The sequence below is a fragment of the Oncorhynchus mykiss genome, chromosome 5, assembly GCF_057628025.1.
Source record: "Oncorhynchus mykiss isolate SJ-2025 chromosome 5, ASM5762802v1, whole genome shotgun sequence".
Classification (NCBI taxonomy): domain Eukaryota; kingdom Metazoa; phylum Chordata; class Actinopteri; order Salmoniformes; family Salmonidae; genus Oncorhynchus; species Oncorhynchus mykiss.
Window position 1 is genome coordinate 60919434 of NC_143026.1, and position 18195 is coordinate 60937628.

At 41.6% G+C, this 18195-nt stretch overlaps 1 protein-coding gene across 1 annotated transcript in view; it reads right to left on the reverse strand.

The window, feature by feature from the left end:
* The window catches only part of LOC110524182 (ankyrin repeat domain-containing protein 13C), an 85150-nt gene that overhangs the window by 32850 nt on the left and 34105 nt on the right, over positions 1-18195 (reverse strand). The window contains exon 3 of the mRNA XM_036977978.2: positions 5050-5154. Within this exon, the coding sequence (XP_036833873.2) occupies positions 5050-5154 (105 nt within the window). The remainder of the gene's footprint in view (positions 1-5049; positions 5155-18195) is intronic.

An 18195-nucleotide genomic window follows, 5' to 3' on the forward strand; every position in this document is an offset into this window, starting at 1 on the left:
TCACTGATGTATCATCTTATTATAAAGTCATTTGTATGCATATAAACCATAAGCACTGATTTAAACTATGGCCCCTAAAATGCAAATACTGCACCTTTTTATGACCTTAAACAACGATATGGGTAATACAAAGGCAAAGTGCAGTATCTACAATCTAAATGTGTTTTTTCAACTGTCTTGTTGTTTTTCTGTTTGCTGGAAACAGTTTGACAGTTCTAACTATATTCCAACTGTATTTAATGGTTTTATGTAGTTATGTTTTCATGTTTTTATGTTATATTGTAGAAACCCTTAAGCATTTTTCGCCATAAGGTAAGGACTATTTCATGACATAGAATGTTTATACTTATACTACTTTGTGCAGTATTTACAATCTTAATATGTTTTCCCAATTTTCTTGTGTTTTTCTGTTTCACCTATTTATTTTTTTACCTTTATTTAACTAGGCAAATCAGTTAAGAACAAATTCTTATTAACAATGATGGCCTAACCTGGCCAAACACTAATCCAGACGACGCTGGGCCAATTGTACACCGCCCTATGGGATTCCCAATCACGGCCAGTTGTGATACAGCCTGGAATGGTAATTTATTCACTTAGAGGTCAAAGGTGAAATCAGTAGTCATTGTTGATATGCATAAAAATTTACTTCATAATAAGATAATACATCAGTGCATTATCACTTATCTACTTACAACATATTTGGCTGGACAGCTAGTAAACTTTAAATACATTTTTCTCAGTTTCACTGTTTGTGTAGTTACTGCTCATTGCCTTTGTATGGCAGAGCGGATAACGAATTACTTGGATTTTGAAGCTACTGCACATTTTACACTATATTTTCACTGAAACTGAGCATAATTGAACAAGGACACTTTTTCACAAGATAAAACATATACTATAAAGCCTGATATCAGTCTGAAAAATGTAGTTACTGCGTTTTGCCTTTGTAGGGCAGAGTACTGGTCTTGTCTATTTAGAAATCAGAAAGGGCACATTGAATACGGGATTTTAGAACCTCTATAAAGACCAGACCAGTACTTCCTGGAAAAGTGTGATATCAGCATCTTTCAGCGGCCTCATTCACTCAGATGTTTCCATCCTCACACAGACAGCTCCCACTTCCCTACCAGATCCAGAAAAGTGCTGAACCTGCTAATGTTTCAGAAACACTGAGCAGTGCTTTCTTGGCGAACCATGTTAACTACCGACTCCATTTTATATTACTGAATAGGGAAAGCAGCCACTGTTTCCTTCAGTGCTACTCTCCTACCAGGTCATATCACAGGGCCAGCATTATGAGCTACTGTAATCATTTACAATGTGTAACATTCCCAGGAGTCAACTGCCAGGAATGAAAGTGATTCATTTAAGCGAGGATATCAGTGTGATAACAATGCCCCACGATGCCTTGAAAATATATTGTTAGTGAGTCAGAAGGTGGTGTAAATGAACTAAGTAAAAAATACTTTGAAGTACTACTTAAGTAGTTTTATTTGGGTATCTATACTTTACTATTTATATTTTTTACAACTTTTACTCCACTACATTTCTAAAGAAAATATGTACTTTTTACTCACATACATTCTTCCTGACACCCAAAAGTACTAGTTAAACTTTGAATGCCTAGGCAGGACAGCAATATGGTCAGAAATACGCACCTATCAATATAACGTGTTGTCATCCCTACTGCCTCTGATCTCACTAAACACAAATACTGCGTTTGTAAATTATATCTGAGTGTTGGAGTGTGCCCTGGATGTCCGTAAATAAAAATATCATGCCATCTGGTTTGCGTAACATATGGAATTTGATGTATAGCATTTACTTTAACTTTTCACTTCTACTCAAGTATGACAATGGATGACTTTTTCCACCACTCTACTTAAGTACATTTAAAACCAGATACTTTTAGACTTTTACTCAGGTAGTATTTTACTGGGGGACCTTAACTTTTACTTGAGTCACTTTCTATTAAGGTATCTTTACTTTTAAGTATGACAATTGAGTACTTTTTCCACCACTGGTAGGTGCGTGCATCGACCAACACAAGTCAAAGTGTAGCCGAACATCATAGTAATTTCGAAAAAGATGTGCAGTTTTTGCTCCTTTCAAAACTGGTGGACCTAGTTGATTATTTAAAATGAATGAGAGTGCCTCTCCTTTGAAACAGTTACTAAGTCACACAGACCAAATGGATGCTGGGTAGCCATGTTAAGTACAGACTACAGAGGTCAGCCATGGTGTACCCTGGTTCATACCACAGAGCATTGGCTGCAGCGCAACCAAAGACCCAAATAAATCCATAAAAGCACACTCCTCCTCTCATAGTTGTACAGTCAGGATCCATGGGGGAAAAAAGAGGGAGAAGTATACAAAACCTCTGGCTTCTTACACACCCAAAAGACATCAAAGCCGGCCATTGAGGGTGTGTTCTTGAAGAGTTAGAAAGGTCAGTTAGAGAGTAAATTGATGCTTCTGCTAACTCAGCTATCATTATTCTGACAAGCAAAAGTTCACAAGGCTAGAGAGACAGTGATGGACAGCCAAATGAAATAAGGGGAAGAAAGAGGAACACCTTCCAAAAGATACGTCATTCTAGTCCCTTTTTGAGTGCAATGTTCCATTATGGCCACCTGCCTCTGTCTCTCACTCGCTTTAACACTTCAAAAGCTCCCTTTGTGCTGAGTACGGTCCATAACAGTGGCTGGCGGTTGGCCTCGGTCAGAGTGACAGAATACGGTCAAAGTGACAGAATGCAGTCCCAATCTGTGTCACCCGTGTGAAGCTGAATCAGTTTGGAGAAAGAAAAAAACACTAGTTTTCCCCAGTTTTCCTATTCCCACAGCCAACATGACCAGGGGTGTAAAAGACCTCTTCAAAATGGAAGACCAGTTCAGTTCCTCTCCCCATATAAAGGAATCTACTTTGATTCACAAGCCAAGAGTAGGGCCAGGGTGACAACATGGGGACTTCACTGCTTTGCAACTGGACAGAGGTTAGAAATAAAAATACAAATATGGGGTCAGGATGATGAGACAGAAATATCTCTACAAGCTTGGGGGATTGGCATACAGTGCCATTAGAAAGTATTCACACTTGACTTTTTTAGAAACGCTGTTGGTTTACAACCTGAATTTGAAAATGTATAAAAGTGGGACTTTTGGTCACTGGCCTACCCACAATACCCCATTATGTCAAAGTGGAATTATGTTAAGAAATGAAAAGCGGAAATGTCTCGATTCAAGTTTTCAACCCCTTTGAAAATATGCAAGCCTAAATAAACAAGTTCAGGAGTAAAAATGTGCTTAACAAATCACATAATAAGTTGTATGGACTCACTCTATGTGCAATAATAGTGTTTAACATGATTTTTGAATGACTACCTCATCTCTGTACCCCACAAATACAATTACAGTATGTATAAGAACCCTCAACCGAGCAGTGAATTTCAAAAACAGATTCAACCACAAAGACCAGAGAGGTTTCCCAATGCCTCGTAAAGAAAGGCTCCTATTGGTAGATGGGTAAAAAGTAAAACATACATTGAATATCCCTTTGAGCATGGTGAAGTTATTAATTACACTTTGGATGGTGCAGCCATCCACCCAGTCACTACGACGATACAGGCGTCCTTCCTAACTCAGTTGCCGGAGAGGAAGGAAACCACTTAGGGATTTCACCATGAGGCCAATGGTGACTTTAAAACAGTTACAGAGTTTAATGGCTGTGATAGGAGAAAACTGAGAACTGATCAAAAACATTGTAATTACTCCACAATACTAGCCTAATTGACAGAGTGAAAAGAAGGAAGCCTATGGAGAATAGAAAAGTCCCAAAACATGTATCCTGTTTGCAACAAGGCTCTAAAGTAGTACTGCAAAAAATATGGCAAAGCAATTAACTTTTGGTCCTGAATACAAAGTGTTATGTTTGGAGCAAATCCACTTCTAGTCTAGTGGTGGCTGCATCATGTTATGGATATGCTTATAATTGTTAAGGACTGGGGAGATTTTCTGGGTAAAAAATAAATGGAATGGAGCTAAGCACATGCAAAAACCTAGAGGAAAACCTGGTTCAGTCTGCTTTCCTCCAGACACTGGGAGATGAATTTACCTTTCAGCAGTACAATAACCTAATACACAAGGCCAAATCTACACTGGAGTTGCTTACCAATAAGACAGTAAATTTTCCTGAGTGGCCAAGTTACAGTTTTGACTTAAATTGACTTGAAAATCTAAGGCAAGACCTGAAAAGTGTTGTCTAGCAATGATCAACAGCCAATTTGACAGCGCTGGAAGAATTTTTAAAATAATAATGGACAAATGTTGCACAATCCAGGTGTGGAAAGTTCTTAGAGACTTACCCAGAAAGACTCACAGCTGTAATCGCTGCCAAAGGTGCTTCTACAAAGTATTGACTCAGGGGTGTGAATATTCATGTAAATTATATTTCTGTATTTCATTTCCATACATTTGCAAAAAAATGGTCATTATGGGGTATTGTGTGTAGATGGGTGAGAAACATTCAGGCTGTAACACAACCAAATGTGGAATAAGTCAAGGTGTACAAATACTTTCTGCAGGCACTGTAACACTGCCTGGTCATGCCTGTGGGACACACAGGGCAGAGAGAGAGGCTTGCATTTTCGAATGTATTATTTTTCATCTGAACACAAAAGCCTGAGATCCTTGAGGAATGTCCGCCTCTCTGACAGACAAAGAGGACGGCTTGGTGCCCACTCTGAGAGCCATGTGGAGGAAAGCACAAAGCATCTGTTGATCGGAAGTGGCACAGTGTTTCCCCCTACTTGTTGTTTTCTTTCCCACACAGGTGGGGCCCTCAAGAAAAGATGCACGTCTGATACCAAAATCCTTCATGGAAACCAATTGAGGCCAAATACTTTTCATTAGGAAGGCAATATACATTGGTGTGTTGGCTAGGCCCACCCACCCCCTTCTATGATAGGGGGAACAATTCTGGTCAGGATTTATGGTCTCAGTACAGTGACAATAGTGCCAGTATAAGAGTCAGGGAGTAGTTGCTTACTCATTTGTCGCTCTCCGTAGCTGATGGCTTCGGCGAGGGGACTCCATCCCTGAGCGTTCTTCACCTTCACTGGTGCATTGTGGGCCAGCAGCAGATGGGCACACTCTGTGGGAAAAAGAGACAAGAGGAAACAGTCATTTACTTATTACAGAGAAAGAGACAGAGCTAGTGGGAGAGAGCACTGCCTTGTTATTTAACTGACAATTTGTCAATGGTTAATCTGATTTGCGCTGCTACATGACCCAGTGTGGACCGACTAGAGGGGACAAGGGTCAAGCATGGAAAATACACTAAATTATTGACCTCCAAAATCTTCAACAACTGTGTTCTGTGTAACGGTTTCTTCATAGCCTGAAGCCTGAAACGAGCAAAGAATGACAAGTCAACAGTACACCATGTTTCCCACCAAAAACGCTCCACCAGCCCTCTGCTGTGAAGTATTTCATTCAAACTCCACTGAGCTTTCCCACCAAACAGACAAAAGAGGCCCTGGAAGCTAATTTTATCTCCAACCTGACACCATGCCCATGTCGGAACAGGCTCTAATTTAGACTTTTAACTTCCCTTCTCCAGGGAAAGCTTCCAGAAATTGAATTTTGCAATAAAGTGAGACATTGTGTATGCTTCACTTCAAATATAATTATCTTCAAATTCATATATTTACTGACAAAATGCAACATTTTGGTCACATAGACCTACAAAAAGGCCTCATTGGATTGTATCCCAATCCGACTATTTCATTCTGATTTTATAAAGGGGATGTACTGTCATACATTCCACTGTGAGGCTCTCTCTTTCTGTGTACCAGTTTTCATGTCAAATAATAAAGGAGACAAATGCTTTGTAGCAGTAGAGAATCTTTCATCTAAACCTAAGAATAGTGGGGGGTCAGATAGGGAGTAAGAATGGGATGGAAATAGAAGGGTCGTTCCACGAAATGAGTCCGTTTTGAGTCCCTTTGGTATTTTAAGTAGAAATTGTGCACCAATATCGAATTTTAAAAGCCTGTATATTTAATGAAGTGCTATTTAATGTAGACACCAAAATTGACAATTCATTGCATCATGTTTATATTAATAAAGACTTGGTAATGTGTCATAATTCAGCATGTCCCTCTGTGCAGTCTTTGTAACTTCTTGGAAGAGTTTAATCCACTTAACCCCAAAGTTTCTCCAGGTTTCCACCATCACTGTGAAGCCCTAGTTATTTTGTTGCTTCGACAAAGTCATTTCTGAAGATCAAAATAGATGCTCTACACATACAGAGACAGAGGGGGCGCTGTTTTGCTTGCTCGGATGCTGTCTCCGGTGAGATACATTCAGCCTATTGCGAATTGAAAGAAATTTATGAAACACTGAGAGATGAAAGATAAATTATTTCAAATGTTTAAAAAACATTTTCCTGCTAAATTTTTTTTGGGGGGAAAGTCTGGCTTCCCTTGGCATCCATGAATACACGCCACCGGTGAAACTATTCATTTGTTTATTATAATTATCAAAATAAACATTGCACATCTAATAGTCAAATCATAGCATAAAAGCAGGTGAGTTGGTTCTACTCTTTTTGGCAATTTTCTGGTGTTTTGTGGTGGCAAATTGAGTGGGTCGAACAGAACACGAACACCTCAATCCTGTTACCCATAGATAGACATGCTAGAAATGTTTTAACATTTTTGTGAAGCTTGCATTCAATTGCCCTTCCCTGTTGCATACAACAAGGGTCCACTCCCCCTATCACAAGGGGATTTATGGCTGATTTAAGATGAACTTGTCAACCCTGTTACAGTCAACCCTGCTACTTTATTTGGCACTTAAAGAGGAATAATTGCATATTTCGGAAATTTGTCTAAGTGCCTAAACCTTCTTGACTTACTATTGGACAGTCTCACAGTACGCACCTCTGTCACTCAGAGAGAGCTGGGGCAGAGCTAGAGCCCTCCCCTTATAGCGTTTGAGCAATATATTCAAACATTAGAACAAAAAAACAGCAACACCACTTAGGAGATAAAGATTGCGAGTACAGTGTTTCTGATCAGATCGACAATGATCTTTTAATGTATTTGTGTGTCTACAATGCCATCTTTAGCGCACAGGATTTCTGCTTGGTTTCCAGAAAAATGCATTGAAAGAGAAAAATGAAATAGGCTACTACCAACATTCTGATGGTGCTTCTGACAATATAGTAAAAGGCGTGTTGTGTTGGGTGATGTGCTAAAGTCTGATGCATTTTGAAAACTTCCTAGTGTGTTGTGTTTATGAGGAGTTCCCTCGTGTGTGTGTTGTCGCATGAGCGGTAAGCCTGTGGGCTGCTGTTTCCTCCGTGCTTGGCACAGATCTCACAAAAGTTCAAATTGTGACATTTATCACATAAAATGCATATGCCATATCTCACAACCGATTGGGCTTCCAGAATTGAGTATGATCGCTGTGACAACATTTTCCCGTAGATTTGCATTATTCCACAAAGTTCTACCTAGCGTTGCAGTTACATAACCTTGTGACATAGTAGGCTCTAGCTCTGCCTCCACTCTCCCTGAGTGAGAGAGGTGCGCACTGTGACAGACAGTCCAACAATGAGTCAAAGAGGTTTAGACACATAGACAAATTTCCGGAATTTATTCCCCTTTAATAGGCACTTACTATAATCCATTCTTTATTTAACCTCTTAAAATGGGAAAACATGTTTTTTTATTAAGTAGAACGTGTTCGTCGTGAAAAATGTTAAAATTAAGTGAATGTTTTTTTTTTATACCAAGTTGAACTACCCTAAAGGGACTCATTTTGTGGGATGACCCAGAACTGTTCCGTTAAACCACATGACCTCATGCTTTCATACGGGCTTAGAACTTTAAAGCTAGGATCCCTTCCGATGAGCCATACACAAACAACATATGCAACGTCAAACAACCATCCCACTGGGCAGAGACGTCAGTTCAGCGTCTAGTTTTGATTTGCATTTGCTTGGGTTTACAACTAATGTGAATTCAACGTGAAATCAACAACAACAAAAAGAGCTCTCCGTGTCATTGTATTCAGGTTCAACGTTAGGCGGAATAAAGACAAGATCCCTTTACATGAATGACTTTCTGCAAATCCAGTCAGTTTTCCATGTTGATTCAACATCATCACATAGATTTTTTTTGGCATTGAAATAACATGGAAACAATGTTGATTCAACCAGTTTTTGCCCAGCGGGATGAAGTCTGTAGGAAATTAGATTTTTGATCTCTGGCTTGACCAGAACATATCCTAGGCCAGGAAATAAACAGACATCAGTTAATGTGTACTCTGATGGGACGATACAACAGCCCAAACCCCCAGGCCTTGCCTATATTTATACAGGAAGCAGCACAGCAGCATGTGAATAACATAAGTTCTCTACTTCCTGGGTTGGGCAACTTGTCAACAACAATAGAGAGAGAAAATGGAGCCCGTTGTTCCGACTGTCAATATAGCAGTGACACCTCTAATTAAAATGGTGGCTTCTATGCAACTATGTTTTTTGGCTAATGTCATTTATAGCACCAAACAAGCAGGTCAAATGCGGAAATTGTCAACAATCCGCTGAATGGAAAATATATAGGCCAGGTGTTTCATGGGCAGGAACTGGGACTTTCATCACTCCTTGTTTGGCAACCTGCTACAATGGATGACTCTAATAATTGAAGAAAGGTCACATGGATGCTCTTCTGTGTGGAACAATAATATCATTGGCACGTGTGTCAACCAGACAAACCTGTTACTCAACTAATTGAACCCAAGTCCAATCTCTTTCAATCAAGTCTTAACGTATTGTTCTGCCTTGTTACTCTGCCAAATGTCACAGAAAATGCCCAAGACATTCCTCCCTTAGTCATGAGAATGGGAAATTCTCCTCCTCGGCACAACCGTCAAACACACAGTTTGTATTTCTGGAGGTTGTGTCTTCCACACAATTTTTATATATATTTTTTATTTAAATGTAACTTCTTTATTTAACTAGGCAAGTCAGTTAAGAACAAGTTCTTGTTTACAATGACGGCCTACCCCGGGCCAAACCCAGGTGATGACAATGAGATGGCAGAGAAAAAAACATCGTACTGATGCACACAAAGCGAATGCCTCTGATGTACAGTTAATTGCCAAAATAAAAGAAACACCAACATAAAGTGTCTTAATAGGATGTTGGGCCACCACAACCCAGAAAAACTTAAATGCGCCTTGTCATAGATTCTACAAGTGTCTGGAACTCTACTGGGGGGATGCGACACCATTCTTCCACGAGAAATTCCACAATTTGGTGTTTTGTTGATGATGGTGGAAAACACCGTCTCAGGCACCACTCCAGAATCTCCCATAAGTGTTCAATTGGGTTGAGATCTGGTGATGGCCATGGCATATGGTTCACATTGTTTTCATGCTCATCAAACCATTCAGGGATCACTCATGCTCTGTGGATGGAGGCATTGTCATCCTATGGGGTCCTTGCCACTCCTTGTCATTGCCAACATTCTATAATTAATGAGATCGAGGAAAACAGAGGGGTTGATCCTAATTCGATAATCCTCACAACGTATCCTCCAATCACAACAATTATCCAAATATTGGAACTCTATAACTTTTTTTCTCCCCACAGAACAGTTGGTATCTGGTTGCTAAGCACACATTAAGCACACGTTTTTTGTTTTTTCCCGACAAAACCAGTGGTGCACGACTCCAGGATTTTTGGAGTAGACTCCGACTCCTGTGGTTGGAGTTGCTAGCTCGCTCTTTCTTTGCTGTGAAAGATGTGAGAGTTTGTGTTCTCGAAGTAGACTACAACAACTAGTCTCCTCCATTGCAAAAATACTGAATCTTAGGAGAAGGTTGACACCCAGAAATGGGAGTTGAAGGGCAAGGAGTCGCGGAATCAAATATTTTGAAGTAGACTCCCCACCACTAGTCTACATTCTCAAACAAAATACATACTGCAATTCCAACCACAAAACCTCTTTGCTTTGATTTTAAGTCTCAAAATACAATAGCTTGCCTAGCTAATTGTTTGTTTTTGAGGCTCCACATGTTGTAATGAAAAATATTAATGCTATTTTCAAGAACCATTGAGCAACTCCACTGTAAATCCAGCTGCATATTAATCATTGAGTTTGCCGAAAGGCCAGTCTCTTTGGCAATGACATAGAGTGGCAAGGAGTGGAATGTTAGCCAAAAAGACTGGTACCCAGACTAGAGAAATTCAAACCACTGCTAGATCAAGATCCCTGTTCCCTAAATTGTTTGGTGCATCAAAAATAAAAAGAGATGGACGCCTCGCTTCGCGTTCTTAGGAAACTATGCAGTATTTTGTTTTTTACATATTATTTCTTACACCGTTACCCCAGGAAATCTTAAGTCTTATTACATACAGCCTGGAGGAACTATTGGATATAAGAGCTATGTCAACTTACCAACATTACGACCAGGAATACGACTTTCCCGAAGCGGATCATCTGTTTGGACCACCACCCAGGACAATGGATTGGATCCCAGTAGGCGACCCAAAACAACGACGCCGCAGAAGGGGCAGACGGAGCAGTCTTCCGCCCACCGCTCCCGAGTATACTATTCACCAATGTCCAGTCTCTTGACAACAAAGGTATACGAAATTCGAGCAAGGGTTGCTTTCCAGAGAGACATCAGAGATTGTAACATTCTTTGTTTCATGGAAACATGGCTCACTCGGGATATGTTATCAGAGTTGGTACAGCCACCAGTTTTCTTCTGAAAACAAGGCTCCCTAAATTTTATCAGCATATCGAATGCGTGACCCGGGCTGGCAACACTCTGGATCATTGCTACTCTAATTTCTGCGACACATACAAACCCTCCCTCGCCCTCCTTTCGGTAAATCTGACCACGACTCCATTTTGTTGCTCCCAGCCTATAGACAGAAATTAAAACAGGAAACGCCCATGCTCAGGTCTGTTCAACGCTGGTCCGACCAATCTGATTCCACGCTTCAAGATTGCTTCGATCACGTGGACTGGGATATGTTCCGGATAGCATCGGACAATAACATTGATGTATACGCTGATTCGGTGAGCGAGTTTATTAGCAAGTGCATCGGTGATGTGGTACCCACGGTGACTATTAAATCCTTCCCCAACCAGAAACCGTGGATTGATGGCAGCATTCGTGCAAAACTGAAAGCGCAAACCACTGCTTTTAATCTTGGCAAGGCGACCGGAAACATGACCGAATACAAACAGTATAGCTATTCCCTCCGCAAGGCAATCGAGCAAGCTAAGCGTCAGTATAGAGACAAAGTAGAGTCGCAATTCAACGGTTCAGACGCGAGATGTATGTGGCAGGTTCTACAGTCAATCACGGACTACAAAAAGAAAACCAGCCCCGTCGTGTACACTGATGTCTTGCTCCCAGACAAACTAAACCATTTCTTTGCTTGCTTTGAGGACAATACAGTGCCACTGACACGGCCCACTACCAAAACATGCGGGCCTTCACCGCAGCCAACGTGAGTAAAACATTTAAACGTGTTAACCCTCGCAAGGTTGCTGGCACAGACGGCATCCCTAGCCATGCGCTGACCAGCTGGCTGGTGTGTTTACGGACATATTCAATCAATCCCTATTCTAGTCTGCTGTTCCCACATGCTTCAAGAGGGCCACCATTGTTCCTGTTCCCGAGATAGCTAAGGTAACTTAAGGTAACTTAGCTAAACAACTATCGCCCCGTAGCACTCACTTCCGTCATCATGAAGTGCTTTGAGAGACTAGTCAAGGATCATATCACCTCCACCCTACCTGACACCCTAGACCCGCTCCAATTTGTAGTGAGGACTGCACAACGCAAACTACCTGCCGGGGGGCAAACTACCTGCCCTCCAGGACACCTACACCACCCGATGTCACAGGAAGGCCAAAAAGATCATCAAGGACAACCACCCGAGCCACTGCCTGCTCACCCCGCTATCATCCAGAAGGCGAGGTCAGTACAGGTGCATCAAAGCTGGGACCGAGAGACTGAAAAACAGCTTCTATCTCAAGGCCATCAGACTGTTAAACAGCCATCACTAACATTGAGTGGTTTCTGCCAACATATAGACTCAATCTCTAGCCCCTTTTATAATTAACATTTGGATGTAATAAATGTATCACTAGTCACTTAAACAATGCAACTTTATATAATGTTCACATACCCTACATTACTCATCTCATATGTATATACCATCTACTGCATCTAGCCTATGCCATTCGGCCATCGCTCATCCATATATTTATATGTACATATTCTTAATCATTCCTTTACACTTGTGTGTATAAGGTAGTTGTTGTGAAATTGTTAGATTACTTGTTTGATATTACTGCACGGTCGGAACTAGAAGCACAAACATTTCACTACACTCGCATTAACATCTGCTAACCATGTATATGTGACCAATTTTATTTATTTTATTTGAAAACAAATAGTGCCGATTGAGTGCACTTCCAGTAATACCGTATACCCTGGTAAGGTACCGCCCAACCCTATTTCTGGGTCAGCCTATAAGAGCATGTGCCATTATTATTTTCAACATTCTTCAAGCTCTGTCAAATTGCGCATTCCTTTTCTTTTTTATCCTGAACCCCCCCCCCCCCCCCCCCCCCCCCCCCCAGTCCTTAACAATTACAAGCATAACCATAACATGATGCAGCCACCACTATGCTTGAAAATATGTAGAGTGGTACTCAGTAATGTGTTGTATTGGATTTGCCCCAAACATAACACTTTGAATTCAGGACAAAAAGTAAATTGCTTTGACATATTTTTGCAGTATTACTTTAGTGCCTTGTGCATGTCTTAAAATATGTTTTATTCTGTACATGGTTCCTTCTTTTCACATTGTCAATTAGGTTAGTTTTGTGGAGTAACTACCATGTTTTTGATCCAGCCTCAGTTTTTCTCCTATCACAGCCATTAAACTTTGTAACTATTTTAAAGTCACCATTGGCCTCCTGGTGATATCCCTGAGCGGTTTAGTTCCTCTCCTGCAACTGAGTTATGAAGAGCACCTGTATCTTTGTAGTGACTGGGTGTATTGATACACCCTCCAAAGTGTAATTAATAACTTCACCTTGCTCAAAGAGATATTCAATGTCTGCTTTCTTTCTTTTTACCCATCTACCAATAGGTGCCCATCTTTGTGAGGCATTGGAAAACTTCCCTGGTCTTTGTTGTTGAATCTGTGTTTGAAATTCACTGCTTGACTGAGGAACATTACAACTAATTGTATGTGTGGCGTACAGAGGTGAGGTAGTCATTGAAAAATTATGTTAAACACTATTATTGCACACAGAGTGAGTCCATGCAACTTATGTGACTTGTTAAGCACACCAACAGAATGCTCTCAATGGTGCATCTACAGAAGTTTGCGAGAGTCTTAGGGGCCATGCCGAATTTCTTCAGCCGCCTGAGGTTGTAGAGGCGCTGTTGCGCCTTCTTCCCCACAGTGTTGGTGTGGTGGAACCATTTCAGGTCCTCAGTGATGTGCATGCCAAGAAACTTGAAGCTTTTGACCCTCTCCACTGCAACCCCGTCGTTGTGGATGGGGGCATGCTGCCTCCTCTCTCTCCTGTAGTCCTCCTTTGTTTTTTGATGTTGAGGGACAGGTTATTTTCCTGGCATCACTCCGCCAGGGCTCTAACCTCCTCCCTGTAGGCTGTCTCGTCATTATTGGTAATCAGGCCTACCAATGTCGTGTCTTCAGCTAACTTGATGATTGAGTTGGGAGTAGTGCGTAGCCACACAGTAATGGGTAAACAGGGAGTACAGGAGGGGGCTGAGCACACACCCCTGGGGGGTTCCGTGTTGAGGATTAGCATGGCAAAGATGTTGTTGCCTACCCTCACCACTTGGGGTTAACCCATCAGGAAGTCTAGGACCTAGTTGCACAGGGAGGGGTTCAGAACACTGAGCTTACTAACATGCTTGGTTGGCACTATGGTGTTGAAAGCAGAGCTCTAGTTGATGAACAGCATCCTCACATAGGTATTCCTATTGTCTAGGTGGAATAGGGTAATGTGCAGTGCAATGGCGAATGCGTCGCCCTTGGATTTGTTGGGGAGGTATGCAAAATGTAGTGGGTCTAAGATGTCGGGCAAGGTAGAGGTGATATGGTCCTTGACCAGCCTCTCAAAGCACTTCATGATAACAGAGGTGAGTGCTACGGGGCGATTTAAGTAAAATGCAGACCTTAAAGTGAAATGCTTACCCTAACCAACAATGCAGTTTCAAAAAATACGGATAAGAATAAGAGATAAAGGTAACAAGTAATTAAAGAGCAGCAGTAAAATAACAATAGCGAGACTATATACAGGGGGGGTACCGATACAGTGTCAGGGTGCGGGGGCACCTGTTAGTTGAGGTAGTGTGTACATGTAGGTATTAAAGTGTAAAGAGGGGTTGGGGGGGGGTACACTGCAAACAGTCTGGATAGCCATTTGACTAGATGTTCAGGAGTCTTATGGCTTGGGGGTAGAAGCTGTTTAGAAGCCTCTTGGACCTAGACTTGGTGCTCCGGTACCGCTTGTAGTAGAGAGGTAGCAGAGAGAACAGTCTATGACTAGGGTGGCTGGAGTCTTTGACCATTTTTAGGGCCTTCCTCTGAAACTGCCTGGTATAGAGGTCCTGCATGGCAGGAAGCTTGGCCCCAGTGATGTACTGGGCCGTTCTCACTACCCTTTGTAGTGCCTTGCGGTCGGAGGCCGAGCAGTTGCCATACCAGGCAGTGATGCAACCAGTCAGAATGCTCTCAATGGTGCAGCTGTAGAACCTTTTGAGGATCTGAGGACCCATGACAAATCTTTTCAGTCTCCTGGGGGGAATAGGTTTTGTTGTACCCTCTTCACGACTGTCATGGTGTGCTTGGACCATGTTAGTTTGTTGGTGATGTAAACACTAAGGAACTTGAAGCTCCCAACCTGCTCCACTGCAGCCCCGTCGATGGGAATGGGGGTGTGCTCGGTCATCTTTTTGCTGTAGTACACAATCATCTCCTTTGTCTTGATCACGTTGAGAGAGAGGTTGTTGTCCTGGCACCACACGGCCAGGTCTCTGACCTCCTCCATATAGGCTGTCTCGTTGTTGACGGTGATCAGGCCTACCACTGTGGTGTCATTGGCAAATGATGGTATTGGAGTCGTGTCTGGCCGTGCAGTCATGAGTGAACAGGGAATACAGGAGGGGACTGAGCACGCACCCGAGGGGCCCCTGTGTTGAGGATCAGCGTGGCGGGTATGTTGTCACCTACCCTTACCACCTGGGGGCGGCCCATCAGGAAGTCCAGGATCCAGTTGCAGAGGGAGGTGTTTAGTCCCAGGGTCCTTTGCTTATTGATGAGCTTTGAGGGCACTATGGTGTTGAACGCTGAGCTGTAGTCAATGAATAGCATTCTCACAAAGTTTAGTTACCTTAGCTTGCTTGGGTACATGAAAAATGCTGGACATCTTGAAGTAAGAGGGGACAACAGACTGGTATAGGGATAGGTTGAATATGTCCGTAAACACTCCAGCCAGCTGGCCTGCATCATGCACTGGGGACACAGCTTGGTATGCTGTCCGGGCTGGCAGCCATGCTTGAAAGTCCTATAATCGGGAAGCCGTAGTCCTCTTGAGCAGCGGGGGCCCACGATGGTGGCTCTGTGTTGTTTTCCTTGAAGCTGGCAAAGAATATGTTAAGTTTGTCTGGGAGTGAGGCATCGGTGTCCGCGACATAGCTGGTTTCCTCTTTATAGTCTGTTATAGTCCCTGCCACATGTATTGTGTCTGAGCCACTGAATTGTGACTGCACATTGCCCCGTTAATATATTTTTGCCGCTTTGATTGACTTACAGAGGTTGTAGCTGGTCTGTTTGTACTCGTCCATGTTCCCAGTCACCTTGCCGTGGTTAAATGGGGTAGTTACGCTGTTATTTTTGCTCGAAAGCTGCCAATTACCACGTTTTTTTGGTTTGGATATGCTTTAATCGTCACTGTAGGAACAACATCCTCTATGCACTTGATGATGAAACCAGTGACAGAGATAGTGTAGACGTCAATGATATTCCAGAGGCGCCTCGGAACATATCCCAGGAGTGATCTGATTTGCTGTAGGGCGCGCGGGGGTGGGCCTTGTAACCATCACAGAATAGGGAGAATAACATTGTTCAAGCTTCTCTCCCCGTGTGGCACAGGAGATTTCGGGAAAACTTTCCTAAGATTTCCTTTATTAATAATATCCCCAGCTACAACAAATGTGTCCTCAGGATGTGTGGTTTCCAGTTTGCTCAAAGTCCCGTAAAATCACTGTGAAATATCTTTTATAGCTGTTTGAAGCTGGTTGACCAAAACAAAAGTTTGGTTTTGCTCCACCAGCTTCAAACAGCTAGCAATGTTATAATGTTTACAGAACGTTATTTAATTACCTCCATATAACCTATAATTTCCAAGTATGCACATTATCGAACAAAACATACATGTATTGTGTAACATGAAGTACTATGAGTGCCATCTGATGAAGATCATCAAAGGTTAGTGATTAATTTTATCTCTATTTCTGATTTTTGTGACTCCTCTCTTTGGCTGGAAAATGGCTATATGTTTTTTTGTGACTAGGCTCTGACCTAACATAATCATATGGTGTGCTTTCGTTGTAAAGCCTTTTTGAAATCGGACACGATGGGTAGATTAACAAAAAGTTAAGTTTTAATATGGTGTATTGCCCTTGTGAATGTATGAAAGTTAAATATTTCAAAAAAATATTTTTGAATTTTGCGCTCTGCCTTTTCAGCAAATGTTGTCGAGAGGTTCCGCTAGCGGAACCCCTGGCCTTAAGAAGTTTTTAACCGACTCTTTGGAATTACTTCAATAGCAACAGTGAATCTATTAAGTGGACATTTCAGTGACAAATATCAAAGCTATGCAGGGCTTGATTAAAACCCTGGATCGGAGACCGAAGAGATAGCTGTAGCTATATCAACTCTACAGTAGGATGTGAGGTGCTGCCCAGTCTATTGTTTTTTTAGAGTGGATATTATGTTGAAAATCTGACGTTGTTTCAAAGGCAAAAATTCAACATATTTTATACAAATGTGGTCTTTTGTTGAAAATTGGTTACCATAATGATGATGATTTTACCTTCAAAACAACAGTTGCTTTGACTTTTTCAAATCCAATGTGTTTTCCACAGTGATTCAATCTCACAACATATTGACAGATTAAGTTGAAACCACATTGATTTAATCAGTTTGTGCCCAGTGGGTTGGGTGTCCCCCTTGAGTGCAATTACAACCTAATAAAGTAATAAGATGGGTTGGATGACTACTGAATGTCGGCTAGAGTGTGGAAGAAGGAAAATGGACATGATAAATTCAGAATAATTGGACAAATGGGAGGTATTAGGTACAGAGGACAGTTGGGAGCTCAGCTTCCACATACTTAGAGAGAATTAGATAAGTATTTCTAGTCAATTCCTCTTGAAGAGGTCGGGAACTGTGAGGAAAGAGCATAAAATGAGAACGGAAGAAAACTTTTTAATGAGAAGGGGAACATACTACCCGTTTCCGTATACCCATACTAGCGTACTACATACTTAAACCGCATACCATTTACCCATCGTTAAATACTATTTAGCACATACTGTTTAGTAAAAAGTATGCAGTATGCCACGGTCGTAACGCAGTAGAAGCTTCTGATTGGCTGAGTAGGTTGGGCGGGGCCCAGTGCTGGTGGATTCTTCCAAATTCAACAGACTGGCAAATCATTAACCAACCTGATAATAGCTCATTTTCATTTCCAAATCTGAACATGGTTTAGTATTTAGTTAAAAGGCTATGACGAAGCCCATGAGAACAATAAAAACTTTTCAATGAGATAACAGAAATCCACTTTGGGTAAAACATTTTTTTTTAAAGACTGTTTTCAGAAATTATTTTCGAAATGTTGCATACTATTAAAAATTATATTTTCGCATGCTGAGAACGGGTCACACGTGATTCTGTTGCTTCCAGCTATTTGTTGATCGAACTGATTAGCTGTTGTCAAAGCAGAAATTAGTATTACATCCAGGCATTTAAAGTATACTTGATTTTCAAAATGTTGCATACTATTAAACTTGATTTATTCCGCATACTCAAACAACCTAATATTTAGGATGC